Source organism: Podarcis liolepis (genome assembly GCF_965112155.1).
Source record: "Podarcis liolepis genome assembly, chromosome: 4".
NCBI classification, from domain to species: Eukaryota; Metazoa; Chordata; class Lepidosauria; order Squamata; family Lacertidae; genus Podarcis; species Podarcis liolepis.
In genome coordinates this window covers 81906609-81926852 of record NC_139558.1, presented here as the reverse complement: position 1 = coordinate 81926852, position 20244 = coordinate 81906609, and the positions used below count along the sequence as shown (strand labels likewise).

At 43.3% G+C, this 20244-nt stretch overlaps 1 protein-coding gene across 1 annotated transcript in view; it reads right to left on the bottom strand.

Annotated features, from left to right (window-relative positions):
• Positions 1-15966: 15966 nt before the first annotated feature.
• Positions 15967-20244, bottom strand: part of ATP8A2 (ATPase phospholipid transporting 8A2) — a 250069-nt gene continuing 245791 nt past the window's right edge. Inside the window, exon 34 of the mRNA XM_083498877.1 lies at positions 15967-15996. Coding sequence (XP_083355003.1) covers positions 15982-15996 — 15 coding nt within the window. The 3' untranslated portion in view covers positions 15967-15981. The remainder of the gene's footprint in view (positions 15997-20244) is intronic.

Genomic DNA, 20244 nt, shown 5'->3' with positions numbered 1-20244 from the left:
GAGGTGAGGCTGCTTCCTTTTGTGTGTGCTAGCCTAGCCCTACCTAGAGATGCTGGGGATAAATGAGTATTTTTGTCATTTATGATGTCGGTTTTTATCTGTGACTGTGTTATTGAAATTTTATGATGTTGCTGACCTACCTTTGTTTTAGGTTTATTTATTATCATATCATAATTTTAATATATATTGTGTGCTGCCCTGGGACCTTTGGGCAAAAGGTGGGTTACATATATGTCAAATAAAGAATGACTGCTGCCACCCATCCTCTCCAAAGGCACTCTGGAAATAACAATATCATAGATATTTTTCTGCAGGTCAATTGCAGCCCTCCAAAACTACAGCAAAACAGCCACACACACACCCCATTCTCCAGTTTTAGGAATGGGTTGAACTGGGGCCCATCCTTAAAAGAAACAACAAAAACTATTTATTTAAGAACCACTAAAACCAGCAGATAAAACTATATTTAAAATACAAGCAGGCAAAAGAAATACAGTTATATGCATGTGTGAATCAGTCTTTTCCTTCGTTTTAATTCATGCATTTAATTATTTCATACATTCATTTCTACATAATTCGTTTATCTACACAGTATCTATCTATTTATCTATCTATCTATCTATCTATCTATCTATCTATCTATCTATCATCTATCTATCTACAGTGGTACCTCGGGTTAAGTACTTAATTCATTCCGGTCGTCTGTTTTTAACTTGAAACTGTTCTTAACCTGAAGCACCACTTTAGCTAATGGGGCCTCCTGCTGCCGCCGCGCCGCCAGAGCCCGATTCCTGTTCTCATCCTGAAGCAAAGTTCTTAACCTTAAGCATTATTTCTGGGTTAGCGGAGTCTGTAACCTGAAGTGTATGTAACCCGAGGTACCACTGTATCTATCTGGGAGTTCCAAGTGGTCTGGGAGCTTCATTCAGGTAGTTATTGTTCCCTTTATTTCTTGCATTGCATTTTATTATATTGCTATTTGAATTCTAGGGAATGCAAATTGTCATACAACACAATAAAATATATATGAAATAAGAGCAGAAATAAAAATACAATTAAATATCATGCAGCATCTAGAAACATCACTTTACAATTGCTACACTGGGCAGAAAAATCATTAAGTGAAAAATCAATACCCTCAGTAATTTTCAAGTGATCCATTGGGTGGGGGGCAGAGTTTGGAAAATACTAATGCTGAAACTGGAATTCCGATTTACATGTGATAGAAATACTCTTCCTTCAAACTACTGCATTCCGATTTTAATTCACTACCATTTGTACTTGATTTCGCTGCTTCCTTCTTATGCATGCTTTTGATTATTTATTTTACAAAACCCTACACTGGAGAGGATTAAGTAAAATACATGAGCATAGCATGTGCGTATAGTTCAGAATCAATTTGATAAGTCTTGGCTTTTAGACAGGATGTTATTTGTATTCTTCCTATTTTTCTTGTTGTTTTGGAAGCACATGACCTCCTAGACATTTACAGGAGTCTCTGGAAAGTTAGATAACAAGGTATGTGCTGTGGAGCCGAAAGGGTTAGCAGCTGTGAAATCAATAGGCCTGTGTCCTTTTACAATATAGCATTTAAATCCTTTCATTCTCAGCTCTTTGCATTTATATAGGGGATATTTATAACAAGAATCTTCAGATGACTTTAATTATAGTTTGCCTGGAGTTACAACACACAGAAATAAGGCCCTGAGATTTAAAATAGAAATAATCATAGAAGCACGATTATTTCTAAGTACGCTTGAAAAGTAGTCTCAGGCTTTTCAAATTAATAAAAAAGGAGGATGAAACTAACCATATGATCCTCCCCATGTGCAAATAGAAACATACATCCCCCACCAGTGCCTTACATGGAACTCTTTAGGTAAGATTTTCTTGCAAAAGACTTATTGCAAAGGTAATAACCCAAAACCAATAACCTCCTCAGACACAGGGAAGGAGGCTGGAATAACAAGTTGCAGCTGGGCTCTGGTGACCAGGCTACATGGGCTCCTAGTTCAGAGTAGGGGAACCCACCAGCTGGTGGGCTTCAATAGGTCTGTCAGGGTTCTTCAATTGGTCTTTGAGGCCATTTCAGCCAAGCCATGCCCACCTGCTCTACAACTGACGTCATATATGATGTCCGTGGCAGGTGAAAACCTGGCTCAGTCTGAAGGGGTTTGCCGACAGCTATGGACAGTGTCTGCAAACCCCTGCACAAGCCAGTGCTTTGAAAGGGGTTTCCCCAGACGACAATCAACTGATCGCCGGGTCTTCAGAAGTCCTTCACAAGCCCCTGAACTGGAGAGTGCTTTGAAAGGGGCTTAGCAGGGCCAACAATCAGTTGTCAGCTCTTGCACAACGCTTGGAAAGGGCTTCTCAGGAGGGCCTTGCGGGGAGCTCCACAATATACCTGCCAGATCTAGGTCTCCATCTGTCCTAAGTGAAGACTGTTGCTGGAAGAACACAGCTCCTTAGCTCTGGGCGACCCAGCTGCTTGGTTCCACTCCCACCCTGACTTGCTGCAGACCGCTGCTAACACTGTGCTCTTGAATCCTGCCTGCCTTGAATCCTGCCTGCTCAACTGTGTTTGCCAGTGGGCTTGCTTCGTGAACCTATTATCGGCCCACAGACCTGGACAGGGCACTCCAAACAATAAGTAGGCCCACATGATAGAGAAAACCAATTCCTCAGCCAGCACCACCTCGCCTCAGTAGGCAGAAGTACCCAAAGAAGGCCTCTAGAATGGATCACACGGCTGTTCCCATTTGCTGTATCCAAACTAGCGCTAAGCAACTCATTCTGTAAGTGCAAGGATTTACGTTTAGGAGGTACATTCTTTCACCTTTGGTGGATGCGCCCAAGGATTAAGGCTTTCGGGGAAATGATATATAATGAACTGAAAAAGGTATTTAAATATACCTTCTTGAAGAAACCAGAGGCCTTTCTCCTGGGCATAGCCAGCCAATTGGTGTTAAAAGAAGGGACAGAAATTTCTTTATGTATGCCACAACAGCAGCAAGAATACTCATCGCAAAGTATTGGAAGACACAGGATTTACCCACACTGGAAGAATGGCAGATGAAAGTGATGGACTACATGGAATTGGCGGAAATGACTGGCAGAATCCGAGACCAGGGAGAAGAGTCGGTGGAAGAAGATTGGAAGAAATTTAAAGACTATTTACAGAAGTACTGCAAAATTAATGAATGTTAGAATGATGTTTGAATGAAGTTAAGCGGTTTCTAGCTGTAATGATATAAAAGAATATGGAAAATTGGATTTTTAAATAGGTAAAAATTTAATGTTATAATCTATTAAGATCAAAGATCAGGATAATAAGGAGGGAAAGAAATTGCTGAATTAATTAATTGAATTGGAATACAAAAAAGGGAGGTATGAGGAGGTCAGGGAAACAAGGATATGAATGTAAGATATGGAAAGGTTGATCTTCTATTTTTCTTTTTTTATCTGTGTACTTATTCTGTATTTTTCTTGTATTTTTATTTTTGTTTTTTATTCTTGTATTTTTTGTTTTTATGCAATTCCTTTTTCTGAAACTTTAATAAATATTTATATATATATAAAAAAAGGATTTACGTTTAGGCAACTGAACCTCCTCCGCCCACCCCCCCAACACAACTCCTTAAATCTGTTCTGGGTTTCCGAAGCAGATTTGAGGAGGGTGTGAGGGGCATGTGAGGGATAGGAGAGGGGAAGGTTGCACTGTATGAGTGTGTAAATCCTTGCTCTGATGGAACCTGCTGTTTGGATACTGCCCTAGATCTGAATTGCATTCAGATGGAGTACATTCCTATCAAATGAAGACAGTGGTCATTTTGTCCTACTGCCTCTGCTTTTCTTGCTTCCGTTTTCCATCTCTGTGGGTTTTTGGTTTTTTTTTTGGGTGGGTTTTTTGCACTCTCTGTAAAAGAGAGCTTTGTAAGAATGCATAGCAGAAGGTAAGAAGATATTTATCGGGCTACAACTCCCATCAGCTCTAGCCAGTGTGGCCAATGGGCAGGAATGATGGGAATTGTAGTCCATAACTTCTGGAGAGCATCATGCTGGCTACCCTGGCTGCACAGAAAGCACCATCTCCTTCTCCTCCGCCAAATTTTAGCACCTTGCCTGTAACATGCGTGATCCCAGCCACACAACGCAGACAAGACGTACACAGGGGTAGCCAGTGGAATGGCAGTAAGAGGATTAGTCCATAAATAAAGATAGGAAAGAAATGCTTAGTCTGAGAAAAACACTCAACCTCAAAGGTTTGCAATGTCTGGATGCAAAGTCAGCTTATGAATACAAAATAAAAATCTACCACCACCACCCATAGATTTTTTATTTTTTGGTTGTTGTGGTTTACTAAGGGTCACGATAAGCGTCTGGACATTCCTGAGAAGTTACAGATGTGTACAGATGCATACTGGAGGCCTCTTAATTTTGAAAATGACCGAGAACTGTATGCCACTTCAAAAAGCAGCTCATTTAATACTGCTATTTTTTCCAAGGAGGGGGGGCGGGACAAGTGCCTCAGCCCTAGTGGGCAGTTGTTTAAAAATGATGGGATTATAACAGCAGCTGGCGGCATTCCATTCCAGGAAAGCTCAAGGCATTATTCAGCCTTGAGTTCCCCTTCCATGGCTGGACCCATTCGACGCATAATCTCTTTTATGGAGTCTTAACCCTTTTGATGTAGTTTTTCCTCCGTGGCACGCACACATTGCTTGACAGTGAATTATACGGGCAAACCCTTTACAAGAGTGTTGGTCACGCAGGCCATGACACTTGTGTTAACGCACTACTGATTACTGTACTAACGAGTATCAACTTGGGGGCGGGGGCGGGGAAGGGGAGTAGTGCAAGTATAACTCATTAGATCCTTCCCTTATGCTGCGTTTATAGAGACCTGCATGTAACATGGATTTTTCAAGCTGTGTTCCAGGGAATCTGAGGTTTCTTTGGCGCCTTCTCAAGGATTCCTCAATGAGAAGATTAGTAATGGTGGACAAACTCCCCTGCAAGGCGACTTGCCCACCACTGTGGATCTTCCACCACCCTCATTCACCCATGACAATGGTGGCACCAAAGAAGTTGGGATGGAGGAGAAATTCAATTCAGATCATATTTTAAGGTACCTAAGTCACACTTCCCAAAACAATGCACAGGCTGAAGCACAGCCATCCATTGAAATCTGCACTCATCCAAATTTTGCAATGCTGTTCTCCAGCCAAGTGATGTGCACACAAAAAAGCAAATACTAGGGTAATGTGTGCATATAAATGCACACTTTTTAATCTTTTGACCTGCCCTGACAGAATATAATTCACTGCCCATCTTTTGATGAAGGGCAGTATATCAATCTAATAAATTATACACACACACACACATGTGAAAATAACACCTGAATTACATCGTATTAGCGGGAAAAGACTTGCAAAAAAAGAGCATGTTAGGCAAAATTGCATATGAAAATCTGCCTATCAGGAGAAGTTCAAGCTAATGCTTGAGGATATATCACAAACATGTAGAAATGTGGAGAACTGAATTTAAGAGTGGGAAAATGAGAAACCAAGAACCTGAAACCACCTGTGGCTTGCACCTTGCCTGACCTGGACATGCATCCAAGAACACTCCTCAGAATCCTTACCAACTTGCTGGGGACCTGAGGCAGGCACTGGAAAAGGACTCACTGAAAGTAGGTAACATTTACATCCCAACTGCCTTCTGCCATGGAACCCAAAGGGCCTACATGTGGTTCTCAGATGATCATACTGACACTGACCAGACTCAGACCTGCTTAGCCTCAGCAAGGTGGTGGCCTCTGGCTAGATAAGGTAGCTGACCAGGAGCAAAAACAAGTAAGACGTGGACTGGGATGCAGGATGTATGGCCAAGAAAGTATGCTGTGCTCAAAGTATCATCAGATGCTGGATTATCAGCTCACAATTCACATCCGAATTCTCATCAGCAGGTGGAGATCATGTGAAGAAAGGAAAGTAAAGCATCAGAAGGCAAGGACAGAACCATGTTGGAATCCCTAAAGTATCATTCTGTAATAGTAATACTGCACGATTATGTGTGCAAAACCTAGCTTTTGGGGTCTCTATCACATATTAATCACTGCTTAGGGCCAAAAGAGACATAACATGGATGAACCGTGGTTGGGTTTCTCTTTGTTAAACAACAACAACTTAAAAGGAGCTGCATGACATGCCAGTTTTGATCAGAGCAATGATGCTGGGGAGGGGGTTCTCAACTCCCCCCCCCCAATGCTATTTTCCTAAATAAAACCACTACCTCTCAAAACTACTGTTAGCCTTTTGGGTGCATAAAACCAAGCCTACTGTAATATCTCACATGGCTGCCAGCAGACAAGCACCCCTATCTCTACAGATGCCTGCAGTGAATTTACAACCACACTTCAATCTAATACTCAATATGCAAACGGTGACATTGTGCAAAAACATTTAGAAGTCTAGCTTCTTAGAGTGAAGAATGCGGCTGACCAAACTGCACTTAGAGGAGTGGAGCGAAACACACAATTTCTGCTCAGTAATGTATTCCACTCTGATAAAATTCTTTTTCAGTGAGGCCATGACTCTTGTCCTAGAAGAGTCCCTTTGGTGGCAAGAGGAAAGTGTTGAATATAATGGAGAGAAAGGGCTGTACTTCGTTGTTTTCGGGGGGGAATCCCTGTGGCGTTTGCTTTAGGTCAAAGTTTCACCTGGGGTACAGGATCTCTCCTTTAGCTGCACAGGCGCTCATTAAATGAAGGGCACTTTAGAAAATGCCCTTCAGTTGCTTTCTGTGGCTGGAGGACTTCTTGCAGAATTTCAAGATTGCTGCCCCCGCGAGCCTTCCCAATTCCTTTGAAGCTCCTGCTGGGATATGTGTTAAACAGTCCAGGGCAGAATAATTCTCCCCCCTCCTACTTTCCCACTAGACCGGAGGTTGTTCAATTAACTGCTTTGGCTAGAGCAGTGATGGCTTGGTAGGAAGCAGAGATTTAATCACCTGTCCCCATATTCTCAGTGTGTGTTGCTCTGTTAAGAATTCTATGGGGGGGGGCAGGGAGAAAAAGAAAGAAAGGGAGAGAGAGAGAGAGAGAATGAATTCTACACTGTGGGTCTAGGAGGCATTTTTTGCCCTGCCTCCAGCCATAGCTGTCAACTTACAGATTTGAAAATAAGGGACCAGCAGCCTTGAAAATAAGGGACCAGCAGCCAAAATAAGGGACTTGCAGCCTCACCTGTTCCAGGCACTCCAGTCTTCCTGTCCTCCTGCAGTCTGGTCAAACTCATGCTGGTAGCTTTGAGAACACTGTCCAACCAACTTTGTAACCAGAGGTTCAACTGAACAGAATCTGAATCACATGCACCACAAGGCCTATGCAGCCTCAACTTAAGAAGGCTCCCCAGCCTGGCTTTGCACTGCAAAGTTTGCAGCAGCATGTGCAACAAAATGGCGTCCAGCATTCAAAAAACCCCTCAGCTTGCATTAACTAGCCACACACAAGGCATGCAAGCTCCACCCCCCAGTCGTTCTTAGACTTCTTATTGGGTGAGCAACACAGCCAAGCAACACAGCTGGAGCCTCCCTCCTCCCTGGCCGGCAGGCAGGGAGGGAGAGGAGCTGCTTCCTTTGAAATTTAAGGGACATCATTTAAGGGACATCCATCAATAAGGGACAAGCAGCGGGACATGGCGCTGGAATAAGGGACTGTCCCTTCAAATAAGGGACACTTGACAGCTATGCCTCCAGCTGACCTGGAAAAGCAGGGAGAGCCTAGAATGGGGCAGCGCAAACTGAGTGGTCAGTTGACACCTTGGGCAAAATCTATCCTGCTTAACCTGGTCTCTAGTTTGCTATTGGTTTCTGTATGTTACACCTCTTCTGCCAAGACAACCAGAAATATATTCTTCAAGGTTTTTCCTATGGCAAGAGAGTCTTTCAGTTTAAATGTAACAGAAGCATCTGATAACCCTTCAGCATGAGGAGAATCAAGTATTTAGGAGCCACTCCAGCTTAGCTGCATCTGCAGCACCCCTCCGAAGACTGACACTAGTCTGAATTCAATTTAAAAAAAGGAAAAGGAATAAAGGTCAAGATGCCAGTGGAGGGGTGGGCTGGTGATGGAGCTTTGTTTGGCAAAACTCCATAGACATCTTCACAGATCGGTCTCTGGCCCCAAACGCATATGCATGACATCCTGTAAGTCCCAGGAGAAGATGCATGGAGCTGATCTGGATGGAACCAATTCACATTTAGCATCGAAAACACTGAGTGCTGCTGCTGAAGCATCTGTCTGCCAGAAGCAGCTTTGCTGCAGCTGCTGTGCTATTCCTGCCGGACACCGAGGGAGTAAAATGCAAGCAATTATTGAATTGTGAGCAGAGCTGCTAAGCAGCCTTATGAAATTCAATCAGTTGCTGCAAGGGACTCCACGGTCTTCTGTTGCTCTTTGGCTCCTGGCTGTATTGTCCTTGACAACAATGCCAGAAATGCTGCAGAAAAATTAGAATCCATAAACGCTTTATAACATGGCCTGATCTACCCTAATTTACAGTAGAGACTGCCACTGAACGAAGTGCACATCACCAAATGAACAAAACTCCTGGTTCCACCACAATTCTACTTCCTCCACTGTTCCTAGAGAAGTACCATAATTTCATTCTTAAATTCCTTTGAATTTAAACATTATTTTCGGTAGCATCTTTTCAGGAAACAAAGTCACTGATGCACACACCTGCTTGCCATTTCTCTTCAGGCAATACATGCGTGAATGGTTATGTTATATGAAAGTAATGAATGGTGCACAACATTGAAGAGTCATGTCTACAGGAGATTAAAGTTATGAATAGCCAGTACAGCCCACATGATGTGATGAATGGCACTCAACATGTTGTAATGTTTCCAGTTGGGATTGTGCACACCCTTCCCTCTCTTGCTTGAAGTCCCTCACTCTCCCTTCTTAATCACAATTAAAGTTTATGCTGGAACTCAGTGGTGAATGCGTACTAGAGAAAATATGTGCTAAGGCCTGGTTGGAGTTAACCATGACTAAGGGGTAAGACTCATTGGATGTGCATGGACTCATACCAAAGACAGTGATTGAAACTGGTATTACTTATTAGGCCTGGGTTTGGGAACAGAGTTTTGTTTGGCTCAACATGATAAATGTTTGGCACCCATGACAGCCTTCTAAAGAACTAATCACTTCCTGACATGTGAAAATCAATTAAAAATTTCAATTTAAAAATCAGTTTAGGTTTGCAACCAGTTTGTAATCAACTGGACATAAGTGTGGGCAGATGCCAATATCCTGCCTTCGTTTACCTGCCTGGCGCTCAGCCATTGTTTTCCTAGACAGCTGCTGTTGTTGTTTAAAAATGGTTCTTCCAATCCTTTCGCCAACCACGATCTCTGCCACTGTCCTTGCATAGCTGTCTGCCTGCAACTTCTGAAGGGGAGCTCGGTTTCTGTGGCCACTGGCCTCTGCATTCCTGCCAAAGCCCTGCAGAAACGAGAGCTGCTACAGCTGCCAGGGTTTATTTACACACATTCCTGGCTCAAATTGAATTAATGAGCATAATTTAACTCAGGCAAAGTCTCTTGTTTCTCTTTTGCTCCATTTGACATTTATTCTCTGGTGCGTGCAATTTCTCTTCTCATCTAAAAGGAGGAAGTCGAAAGCGTGTCCGGCGATCAAGGCTGCAATGACTCTGCTCTTCACAGCCCATTCAAGCCCATATAAACTGCGTCCACGCAAGCCTGCTTAAGGCATGCTTTATGAAAAAGCCTATACTGAACACTTAGGGGCTTAGCTGGAATCTACCTGCTCAGTTTGATTTACATTTAAATTTTTGCACCTTTCATCAGGGTCTTCAGCAGGCATCTCTCTTGGCTTGTCATCTCACAGGGCATGTTTTCCCAAAGTCAATATGAAGCAGAGTTCTAGAGCAGTGGGGGGGGGGCTTTTTGGCCCAGGGGCCACGTTGCCTTCAGGGAAACTTCCTGAGGGCCACATGCCAGTGGTGGCCAGGGCCAGAGGCAAAAGTTAGCAAAGCAATACATGTGACTGTAACTCTTTGAGGTATTAGAGGAAGGGTAGTACCTCTGATGGGGCACACACTGTGCTCCTTCTGGATAGCTTGTTCACCTTTGGTCCCTATCCTGCACTTAGCTCTCACCTGTGGCTCCTAGAAGCTGTCAGCGTGCGACAGTGGACACATCCCAGGAACAGTTTCAACTAGCCGACTAAATCAGGTGAGGGTAGCTGATAGGTCTTAAATCCTTGGTGAGTTAGGGATTTTCTCTGCGTGCGAAGGAAGGCTCTGGCGGACTGAGTGGACAAAACCAATAGTGGATTTCAACGGTGAAGAAGGTGGTTTCCGCACATGCTGCAGAGGGAATTAAGGGGCAGGTGGGAGAAGGAAAACTCTGATCCTAAACCTCTGCTGTTTTGCGGGATATCTTTGGGAGAAGAAAAGAAGAAGAGTTTGGATTTGATATCCCGCTTTATCACTACCCTAAGGAGTCTCAAAGCAGCTAACAATCTCCTTTCCCTCCCTCCCCCGCAACAAACACTTTGTGAGGTGAGTGGGGCTGAGAGACTGCAAAGAAGTGTGACTAGCCCAAGGTCACCCAGCAGCTGCATGTGGAGGAGCGGAGACGCGAACCCAATTCACCAGATTACAAGTCTACAGCTCTTAACCACTACACCACACTGGTGAAAGAGTAAACCCTACACAATTCCAGAGCGGAATCCCTAAGATGGTTGGCTTGTGCCACTTCGGTGCTGCTAATGCAGCAGTTTGACTTCACCCCCAGAGGTGCACTCCGTTGTCTCTCGAGACAGACAAATGCTAAAAACAGCCCCTTAGACAATAGGCAAGTTTTCCCTCCACACTCACACATCCCTCTCTATCCTCCATCCAGGCAAGCAAGAGGCATTATTGGTGTTCAAGGTTGCATTCCTGCCAGGCAAACATACTCAAGGAGGGTGGTGGCAGCCTGGATGGTACCAATGGCCAGATCAAGAGGTCTGGAGGGTTTCTATAGCTTTCAGCCACTTTCCGCCTCCCTGCTCATATCCTCTTTTGTTCCCTCTTGGAAGAACCTGAATTTCTCCATGAAGAGTCCAAGGGCTGTTAACTTAGCGTGTGCAAAAACCAAGGGGGATTCCCTACAGGAGACGGCTGCATACAGGAGGTCTGTTTATTGCACTGAACAGAGCAATGAAGAATTTCCCGCAACTGATGTCAAAGGCAGAGCGCATGAACGCTCCTCTGAAGTTTGTACAATGAAATCAACAGATCTCCTGTGTGTTATAACATTATATACCTTTGGTTGCAATCCTTGGAACAAAGCCTGCGAGCTTTCAGCAAGGGAGCAAGAAGAAGGAAAGAAGAAAGAAAGCAATTGTATGCAGAGCAAGAAACTGTGCAGGCTTATGTCAACATTTTACAGCCTGGGAACATCATGGACATGAATAGCCCAACAACACCTCTCCCCTCTCCCCAAACACTAAGAAGAAAAGAAAAAAAGAGTTGTTCAGCACAAAAAGGAATCTGCCTCTAGAGAGGGTAAAGTCAAACATGTTCTGCCACGTTGAATCAGAGGTTTCTTATTCCCAAATAAGACTTTGGCTAACACCATTATTTCCCAGAATACTGTAGCTAATTACACCCTTTGCTTAGAAATCAAACCACAACAAATCTGAAAAGTCTGAGCCAACAATTTTTTTTAAAAAAAACCTCAAAAAGGAATAGCATGTGTCAATTACATTTATGCACTCCTAATATAATCATGTATGGACACGGGTGGCGCTGTGGGTTAAACCACTGAGCCTAGGACTTGCCAATCAGAAGGTCGGTGGTTTGAATCCCCACAATGGGGTGAGCTCCTGTTGCTCGGTCCCTGCTCCTGCCAACCTAGCAGTTCGAAAGCACGTCAAAGTGCAAGTAGATAAATAGGTACCGCTCCGGCAGGAAGGTAAATGGTGTTTCCGTGTGCTGCTCTGGTTCACCAGAAGTGGTTTAGTCATGCTGACCACATGACCCAGAAGCTGTACGCCGGCTCCCTCGGCCAATAAAACGAGATGAGCGGCACAACCCCAGAGTTGGTCATGACTGGACCTAATGGTCAGGGGTCCCTTTACCTTTTCATATAATCATGTAGATTCTCAGTGGCAGATGGCCTGAAGGGGCGTGGCCACACAGCTGATTTCCTGTTTGTTGCTACGCTGCTCCTTACCAGAAGCTACAGAGCAAGTGGGAAGGCATGGCAAGGTCCACGTGTTGTGAATGCACTGGCAGAGCCGACCCTGTGATTCTGCCAGTGCCTTTGCACTGTGCCCCCCTCTCTGCTGTCTTGAACGGAAAGACAACGATCCTTTGAAATTTGCTCCTTTCCTAATTTTGTGGTGTAGATCTCCAATCAATGTGTACAGAAAAGTATATATTAGTGAAAACAACAGACAAAAATGCATTATATTTGGGGACATTGCTTGCAAAAAAAATATGTGCTGAGATGCTGAGGATTTTTTTACGAATAATTTAAAAAAAAGAAGAATTCCAAATTGCTGCAGAAATGTGGGGAAGTGAATTTAAGACGGGAAAAATGAGAAACCAAAACTGACAGATTCCTTCATCTCTAAATCTCATCCATAGAAGTATCACTTATTTTTTTGGTCACTGCAGAAAATGTACTGTTTTCTGCCATTACACAGGTCTGTTTTGAGGTACAGAAACGCTGATGATGTGTAGAAAATAATGCACATTCAAAACAATAAAATTATCATGCTATCTGGATGCTTTGCCATGTCTACACACGGCATCTGGTCAATCCCAGGCTCAATCCCAAGCTTCCCCAGGTAGGGCTGGGACTATCCTGGTAGTGCAGGGTGTTGGACTAGATGCCCATCGAGGTCAAAAGGACTTTAAACTTTTGCAACCTCTGGAATCTCAATCCAGACTGGGCCCTCCATGCATACCACCTGCACTGCAAATAAAGCTCCCACTGGAGGAAATGGGAGCCCCCCCCCCCAGTGCAAATTTCAGGTGTGGGGCAAATCCAGAGCAAAGGGCTAATGCCCCCCAACCCCCTGCACATCATGACTGGAGGCCCCCCCCCAACCTGGCAATTTGTGAAACAGAAACCTTGCATGTGATGAATGGCATATGTAGTTTAGCCTTCAGGCTATCAATCAGCAGTGCAGAAATGATGAATCTCAAGATCAACTCAAGCACCTGTTATTTATTTATTTACTAGTGGTTTACAGGCATCCCCTTAAAAACAGCACAAGAGCAATGCAGACAATGTTTGCCAATCCCATGTGTCCGTCCCCCCATTCTAGCTTTATACAATGAAAAAGAGCACCCTTCAAAGAAATTAATGTGCGCTTCCTCTTCAGCCAGCACGATAAACTGCTCCTGCTTCCAGGATAGAACCAATCAGTGTCCATCAAGTTTAGAAGTCTGTGCTGCTTCCCTTCTGTTTGCTGGGAGCAACAGCCTGGCTCCTTTGGGAAATGCTATCCGGTTAGCCAAGAAAAATGGCAAGACGTTTCCCCAGGGTCCATGCCGAGGCAGGGAAGAATTGAGTCTTCACTGGCTGCCTACAGTCTTCTGCAGTGCCCTTGCGAAGATTAAGAACAGGTGTGCGGACTAGAAGTCAGCACTCTGCACCCCAGCCAAATTAAAGCACACAGTGTTTTCCTTAGCCAAGAAAGATAACTTCCATTTACATCACTCCCAAAGGTCTTTCTTAACCAAGGTCAACGATTTATGTTGTGTGTGTGTGTGTTTGTTTAAAAACACACACAAACCAGACCCAAGTCTATACAGTATAAAAGAGTCTCTCTCTCTCTCTCTCTCTCTCTCTCTCTCTCTCTCTGTGTGTGTGTGTGTGTGAGAGAGAGAGAGAGAGAGAGAGAGAGAGAGAGAGTCCGGACAGGCAAGGCAAAAGCTCTTTCTCAACCTCCACCAGGTACTGCCATTACTCCCTTAGTAAGTCCAGCTCACAGCTTGAGAACCGCTGAAATCCCTTCCATACATCTTTGCAAAGGCATGCACCATCCATTATGCTATGCTGATCTGCCTGCCTGGAGTACAGTCCAAGAAAAGTTTGAAAGCCACATCAAACAGACCAGAGACCATTAACAATGAAAGCAAACAAGACTGGGATGAGAAAGCCTGTGTGCCTGTAGACAGAAATCTGATTTCTGACTTAATACGTGAATGAAGAGTTTCCATGGGCTGAAATGTCCACGCTGCTGTGTAAAATGTGAACGATCATACACAAAACAAACCACAGTTGGAACGGCCAATTTCCCAGCCGCTGCCAAACGCTATCGAAACACGAGAAGTTGAAAGAGCAAAAACAGTAACTGTTGGGACCAGAAAGCCTGAGCCGAAAAGAATAATTTTCTTATGCCCTTTTAAAATGTGGTGGTGGGGGGGGTTGTGTGTGTGGGGGGGTTATTGGGTTGTTTTTACGTTTGTGTAAAAATACTTTTGTATATATTTTGTGGTTTTATATTTTCATTTTGTTCTGTGAACAGCCCTGAGACCTCTGGGTATAGGGTGATATATAAATAACAACAACAACAACGATAGAAAAAGTGTCAGGAAAAATATGAGGGAACATAGCAAACGCTCAAAATGTCTATTAGGAGGAATTTACATTAAAAGTTTGATTGATTTTCATGTTTTGCTTTTTTTAAAATGCAAAATGAGGTAGAAATGGGGGGAACTGAACTCAAGACTGGAAAAATGAGAAACTTGGAGAACTCAAAACTGGTACCTATCCCTAGCCACCTCTAAAAGGAGCAATACAAAACCCTGAAAAGGAGCAATGCAACAACTACATTCCCATGAAGATAGCCCTTGAAGCTAATGGAAATGATCTTTCTTCTGTTCCCAGGAACAACAGCTGGTTAACTAAGCCTGGTTTAGATGGAAGATGAAAGTTGAATCTCCAGCCCTTTCCTGGAAGACATGACAGAGCTGGGTGAGGACACAGCTGGAGTTCCATCTCCCCACAGAATCCTTGGCCCATTCCAAGTTGCACAGGAAGTGTTTGCTAAGAGCGATCTCTTTCCCTCTCTCTTGAAGCCCCCCTTCTAGCGGCTCTACAAGGCAGTTCCTTGGCCAAGTACATTAATGGAAAAGCCTGGTTTCAGCGTCAGGTGGCCCGAAAGAGCGCCCCCTCTGGCTGAATCTGTTGTTTTCCCCCTCATGAAAGGCAGGCCCCTCTTGTGTAAGGTAAGGACGAACAACACCATTTCAATTCTCTGTATGCGTGTCTCTGGAAAGAAGATTCTCAGCAAGGATACATTCAAGATTGAATTGCAAAAAAGTAGTGCTATTTTAAGTGTGTTGGACATGGTTAGGGCTTTTTATATCCCATAGTATCTATTTTATTAGTTTGGGAAATTAGTGGTGCCTATTCGCATAAGTGAAAGAATCCCTCACCCCCACACTTTAAAAAAACAATGGGATAAGGATACAGGAATCTGCCTTCCCCAGTCAGACCTTTGGTCCACACGGCTCCCCAAGACCTGCTCCCCAGACCTGCACTGGCTCCCCAAGTTTTCAGACGAGGTTATCTGGAAATGCTGGGAATTCTGAATGCAAAGCATGTGATCTGCCACTGAGCGATTGACCCCCGATGTTCATGTAAGTCTGGCAGCTTCCCTTTAATAAGATATGTAAGGATTTGTGCTTTTGGCACCCATACCTAGTGCATAGGAACATTTGTTTGCAATAATAGTTATTCCGTATGTAGAACCAGTGATCTGGTGAGATACATACGCATACTTCTGAAGAATAATCGTACGCAGTCTGAACCCCTGGTTAAATGCTACCCATGGGAAGCACTTGGGATCAGAGGGAGATGGCTTCACATTTCCAGAAATTGCTTTGTGGGGGTGAGGGAAAGAAGAAGTGCTGATTCAGTTCCCATTTTTCTTTCTGAGCTTCATTTTTTCTCTCTCTGTCAGGAAGAACATGGAAAATTGGATATAAAACAAAATAAAAATGGCTAGAAAGTGGTGGTCAGATATGGACCTCTAACCACTGGCTTAATGGTGGAAGGTATTGAGCGACCTGTGATGAAAAGAATGACTGAGTAACTGCAATCTTTTCTTAGACAAAACTAGGCAACATGTCACTCGGGGAATGAAATCCCTCTGAACCAATAAATACTTCATATTGCAATGCAATATATGAAACTTCCTTTTAAAAAGCCTTTCCTTAAAGGAAACATTAAAATAAAATTTAAAAAGAGCCCCGGTCATTTTTCTGTGCAATACAAATCACCTTTGCGGCTTGGGAACAAAATAAATTAGTCCATGACAAAACACGAGAAGCTTGTACTAAGAAAGGGAAACGAGAATTACCAAACCAGAACATATTAATGGTCCATCTAATTTTGTATCCTGTCTTCCATGATGGCTCATGTCAGAAGCTTCAAAAAGAAGCTCAAAGCTCTCATGGAGCGCCTAACTCAGCAGCTCTATCAACACACAAAGGGAAGGGTAAGATGGGGAAATAGTTCTTGATCTCAGCTGGGAATCTCTTTAAGACCTGAAATCTGAGGCTTCTGACCCCATTGTCTAGCTCTAGCTAGTTCTATTCCATTTACTGGCTAGGCTAGTGGTTCTCAAACTGTATTCTCTGGGCCACACTTCAAGAATAAAAAATCTGCTTGCGCCACACCAATTTATTTATTTTTATTGAGAAGAAATACACTGGAAAACAAAAAGAAACAACTCTTAGCAATGCTTGATTTAAAACACCGAACAACACAACTACTTTATAATATGATCATGGCACATCCAGAAAATATAAAACAATAAGTTTGCTACTACACTGCACTACAGTGGTACCTCTGGTTACAAACTTAATTCGTTCCGGAGGTCCGTTCTTAACCTGAAACTGTTCTTAACCTGAGGTACCACTTTAGCTAATGGGGCCTCCCACTGCTGCCGTGCCACCACCATGCGATTTCTGTTCTCATCCTGAGGTAAAGTTTTTAACCCAAGGTACTACTTCCGGGTTAGTGGAGTCTGTAACCCAAAGTATTTGTAACCTGAGGTGTTTGTAACCCAAGGTACCACTGTACAATGAAATGTTTAAATGTTTTTTGGTTGTCCTTGAATCTTCCCACCACACTCGCCATCCTCTCCTCTGCTACGTGGCATACCCTTTGAAAACCACTGGGCTAGGCTATCATTTCTACATGGGCTCTTTCTCATGAGAGTTTCCCTGAACAGGCATGGAGAACCTGTGGCCCTCCAAGATGTTAGTGGATTTCAACTCCCTTAAGCCCCAACCAGGATGTCCAATAGCCAGGAATTATGGGAAATGCAGTCCAACAACACCAGGAGAGCCACAGATTCTCCACTCCTGCTTTAGGATATTTGTTTATTTTTTAAAGACTTCTAAATTGTCCTTCAGCCAAGCAGATCAAAAACAGCAACACAAACACAGTAAAAACAAAGTCCATCATAAAACAATACAAACTACAAGATAATAGCCTTTTCCTTTCTGTTTAAAGCAGACTGAAAATAAATGCAATCCCTTCAGATTGCCTGGGGAAACCTGAATGTCTTAATCTGGCACCCAAAATATGCCATGGTGATAATGATTATTTATTCAAGTCCTTACCTATCCTTAACCATAAGATTCCAGGGCTGGTTACAATAGTTTGAAAACACAACACTGCTATTATCAGTTTAAAACAAGAAACAGTCAAAGGAATAGGGTAGGCCCCAATCTGTCTGCCTGTCTATTTTGGGGTAAATATTTACATCTTTAGCTATATGTGCCTCTGTGGGGAGGGAATTCTACAATTTAGGAGCTGCCACAGAGAAATCCCTTGAGGGTGGCAGAACTACAGAGAGGGTCCTCTCTGCCAGCCTTACACCTGAGAGGGTCTGTAGGGAAGGAGGCGGTTTTCCAGATATTTCTGTTAACCTCACCACTTGTGCCATGGATATTCCAAATCTGGGGCTCTGTGATTAAAGCATGTATATCACACATTTCAACAATGGATAGCGCTCTGAGGAGGTCCTCAGATGAAGGTCTTAATATGCAGGCAGGGCAATATGCAAGGATTCGGGTATTTTGAGTCCCCAGTCATTTAGCACAGGGATAGTCATCACAAATGCTGTGGACATCAACTGTCATCTGCTCCAGCTATGGCACAGCCCATGGGCAGAGATGATGGGAGTTGTAGTCCACAACATATGAAGGGCACCATCTTGGCTACTCCTGATTTAGGGCTTTAAAGATAACCACCAGAATATACCACCCCAAGGTGTCTGCTTCCTGTCTTGCTTTTAAGACCTTTCTCCCTTGAATAGTACTATAGAATACGTCTAGTATTGGGAATGTTCTGTCTCTGAGGAAGAGAAGCCATTTTTCTTTCTCAGTTGTGGACTATCATGGGCTCAGTGCAGTTGGTTTTGTATATCGGTAATAGATTTTGCAAGAACCATCTTGAAAGTTGATGTGGCTTTTATACATCCCACCTCCTCCATCTAATTTTTATGAGCCTCCTTTCAGAGGACTTGGATTTTAAAACTCTGCTTCACTTGCTGTGTAAAGTCCTGGAAGCCAAATCCTGACATTTCAATGATGGAGTGGAATTCTTGAAAGGAATATGAACGCTCCAAGTGCTCTGTATGTTTGGACAGAATCCCTTTCTCCCCAATCGCTTCTTCATTCTTGATTAGACGATGAGCAGCCTTTTAACGTATCTGGTAATTGATTACCGATCTAGGAACACGCTGCTACAATACTGGGCTACATTAATGACCTCATTCAATCACACATAGTGTAATTCTTGTGGTTGGAATGAAAATAATATAAAATATTGCCTTAGCCCCAGTGAGGCTTTAATGCCATATCTCAAGACATCATTTGTTTCGGGAAATCCAATGAGTATTAAATTACATTTTTTAACTAGAAAAACATTTCGTTGAAATATTCACACAGAAACTCAATGCTATTAGCACTGTATTCTTTACTTTGGGACCTGGGTGTTGTGTTGGAGCAGATGTTTAACCACAATTGTGTCAGATTCCCCACCCCCCACCCCCATGTAGCTGCAATAAAATTAGGGCTCAGCTCAAATTACTCACAGGTTTTCACAGTTTTTTTCCAGCATTGTTGGGTAACGTCTCCCATATTTGGACAGTTTTTGAGGCTTCTGGATAAATGTTGGCACATTCATTTGTATTGTCCTGACTAGTTCTTCCCTGAATGGCCCTCAGGGAGATCATCATTTAGTCAAAACTGATTGGATATGCAGGATTATGACTACATCCTGTTCATAACATGATATCTGATTCTCCAAATGATCTACCTCCACTGTTAAAGAGGCAGTATTGCTGGAAACCCTGTGGAGAGAGCGCTATTGCACTTAGATCCTGTTTGTGGGCTTCCTACGGATCTGGTTGGCCACTGAGAGAATAAGATGCAGGACCTGATGAGCTTTGACTTGATCCGGCAAGGTTCTTCTTATGTTCTTATGATCCATGATCCAAGAAAGAAGAAGCAACATCCATAGGAAACAACGGTATTGAATCAATGAGGGAAAGGTAAACATCTTCACAATTAACAATGGGGGTTCAATTATTCCTGCCCAGCAAAACAGCTATGATTAACTTGAAATTAAAACTGTAGAATATTCAGCAAAGATCTAAATAAAAGCAGGATTCCATCAGCAAGCCCTCAGTTTCCTCACCCCTGTATTAAAAGCTGACCTATTTGCAGGGGCATTATGAGCCTACCGTTCTTGGGCTGCAAAATATGCTTCATAGTTCTGCTAATCAAATTTCAGCCTTATTTATGGAAATTTGAATTAGAACTGGTGATGCAAATAGCACAACGGAGCATAATGAAGATGCCATGGAATGCCGTCTAAGGAATTTGGTTTTGTCTCTGTTCGTCATAAGCAGGCTGGCAGACCCTTGTCCTGTCAGCTGTCACTCTCTCTCCTCACCCTTGAAAGCTGTGCACAGCAATCAAGCTGTCCATGGCAATCTCTTGCAGCATCCCCTGTCTTATACCGCAACACAATGAAATATTTATTAGACTGCGACCAGATTTAATAGAGAACGGCTGCAGAGTTTCTCTTGTTTATTAGATGGAATTACAGGAGAAGTAACCTTACAAAAGGACGCGGGTGGCTCTGTGTGTTAAACCACAGAGCCTAGGACTTGCTGATCAGAAG